The sequence below is a fragment of the Galeopterus variegatus genome, unplaced genomic scaffold (assembly GCF_000696425.1).
Source record: "Galeopterus variegatus unplaced genomic scaffold, G_variegatus-3.0.2 Scaffold855, whole genome shotgun sequence".
Classification (NCBI taxonomy): domain Eukaryota; kingdom Metazoa; phylum Chordata; class Mammalia; order Dermoptera; family Cynocephalidae; genus Galeopterus; species Galeopterus variegatus.
Window position 1 is genome coordinate 10,039 of NW_007726966.1, and position 1,686 is coordinate 11,724.

Below are 1,686 nucleotides of genomic sequence, written 5' to 3' on the forward strand. Positions count from 1 at the left end.
AGGACATCTAGATTCTAAAAGACAAAGTCCTTGTTGAGCTCAGTGAGAAATTTAAAACCTTCATGATATCCTATAGAGGTATATGTTTCATTATATATTATGTATTTGTCATCCACGTGTATCACAGTAAATAGGTGTTTTTTTTTTTTTAAAAAAAAGCACAACTCCCCAGAGAGCCTATACTGTGTGCCATGATTAATCATTCTGAAGCCAGTGCACTGACCCATCTGAAACGAAGTTATTCTTCACTGAGAAGTTAAACATTTTCTGTTCTTCCCCAACATGGACGTTAGGAACTTGATCATTCGTTTTTCAGTACTGATTAGCAGCAAAGGACTGATGGTGGCATAGCCATTGCTCACAAACATCTGGACACAATAAAGAACTGGGTTGCTGTTCCACAATATTCCTGAGGAATAGGAGGAGACAATGCAATCTAAAATGTACATGATGACAAAGAAACTCATGAGCAGCAGAATGGTCCGGGAGGCCCTATTTTCTGGGGAGGCTTTTGAGGAAAGGTGGGTGCTGTGGAGATGCTGGGACTGCCTCTTGTGCCGGTACAAGAGAACCACCATGTATCCACTGGAGAGGGCCATGAGGCCTATGAGAGAGAAATCGCAGAAGGTCACCAGTGTGGAAATTATGTGCCCCAAAATGTAACTCAGGGGCAAAAGAGAACAGGATTCAGAAACAAACATTAGACTGTCTGAGGTCAAATTAGGGGTGGCAATAGTGGAGATTAATAGGTGAATGTTAATAGACACATAGAAGACCCACAGGAAGAGAAAGACACATGGGTTGTGATGTGAGCATTTATGTTTGAACTTTGCCAGACAGGAGCTCCTGGGGCTGAGGGTGATGGCCTGGAGGACACTCAGCAGGCAGGTGGTGCAGATGGAGAGGCCCCGCATCAACCTGTACAAGTACAGAACTGCCTTACACTCGATGTCATCCCAAAAATCCTGAGACCCAAAAATGTCTGTGGCTATGAAACCTAAGGTCAGCAGCATCACTAGGTGGATTAGGGCCAAGTGGCTGATGGTCAGGTCAGTGGCCTTGGGCCTGTGCTCAAGAAGGAACGTGAGGACATGGAAGACAAGAAGGAGGGCGTTGGCTAAGAGCCCAATGCCAAGTTCAGAGAAAAAGGTGTCTCTCATGGCAATAAAAGTGTACAGTTTGTTGTTTTTCTTCATCTTATGGGGGAAACAAGTGTAGTAAATGTCTGAGGAGAAAAGCAAGAAAAATTATCTTTATCACAAATATTACCACCTTCATCAATCTCAACCAACATTATTGCCATCATTAAAATATTTGGATTAATCCCAAGGCAACCTTTTCACCTTTCAATACACAAGTGCACCTCACACCTTCCGGAAGCCATCCCTCTCTCTCCCTGGTCCTAACGCTTCTCCATCACAGTTTTATTATGTATCCCATTGCTGGGCTCCCACGGTACATAAGATTTCCTCTACATTAAAAATTGCCATAAGTATAGAAAACGCCTTATTACCTGGGTTTTTTGATTTTCAGGGGCAAGGGCAATATGTTATTTGGTTTTGATCTGCATCATCTGGATTAACCAATGAGTATATAGTAAGAGCTCTGCAATTATTGCTCAATTCAAATGAAGAGGACTGCATAAAGTGAAAATAAGACCCTCCCGGGCAAAGCGTCTCAATGGAT

At 42.8% G+C, this 1,686-nt stretch overlaps 1 protein-coding gene across 1 annotated transcript; it reads right to left on the bottom strand.

Moving 5' to 3' along the window:
- Nucleotides 1-245: 245 nt before the first annotated feature.
- LOC103590677 (vomeronasal type-1 receptor 90-like) lies at nt 246-1,196 on the bottom strand. Its single transcript, XM_008572970.1, has one exon. It carries the CDS (start codon nt 1,194-1,196, stop codon nt 246-248), a length of 951 nt encoding a protein of 316 aa, XP_008571192.1.
- Between the last annotated feature and the right edge of the window lie 490 nt (nt 1,197-1,686).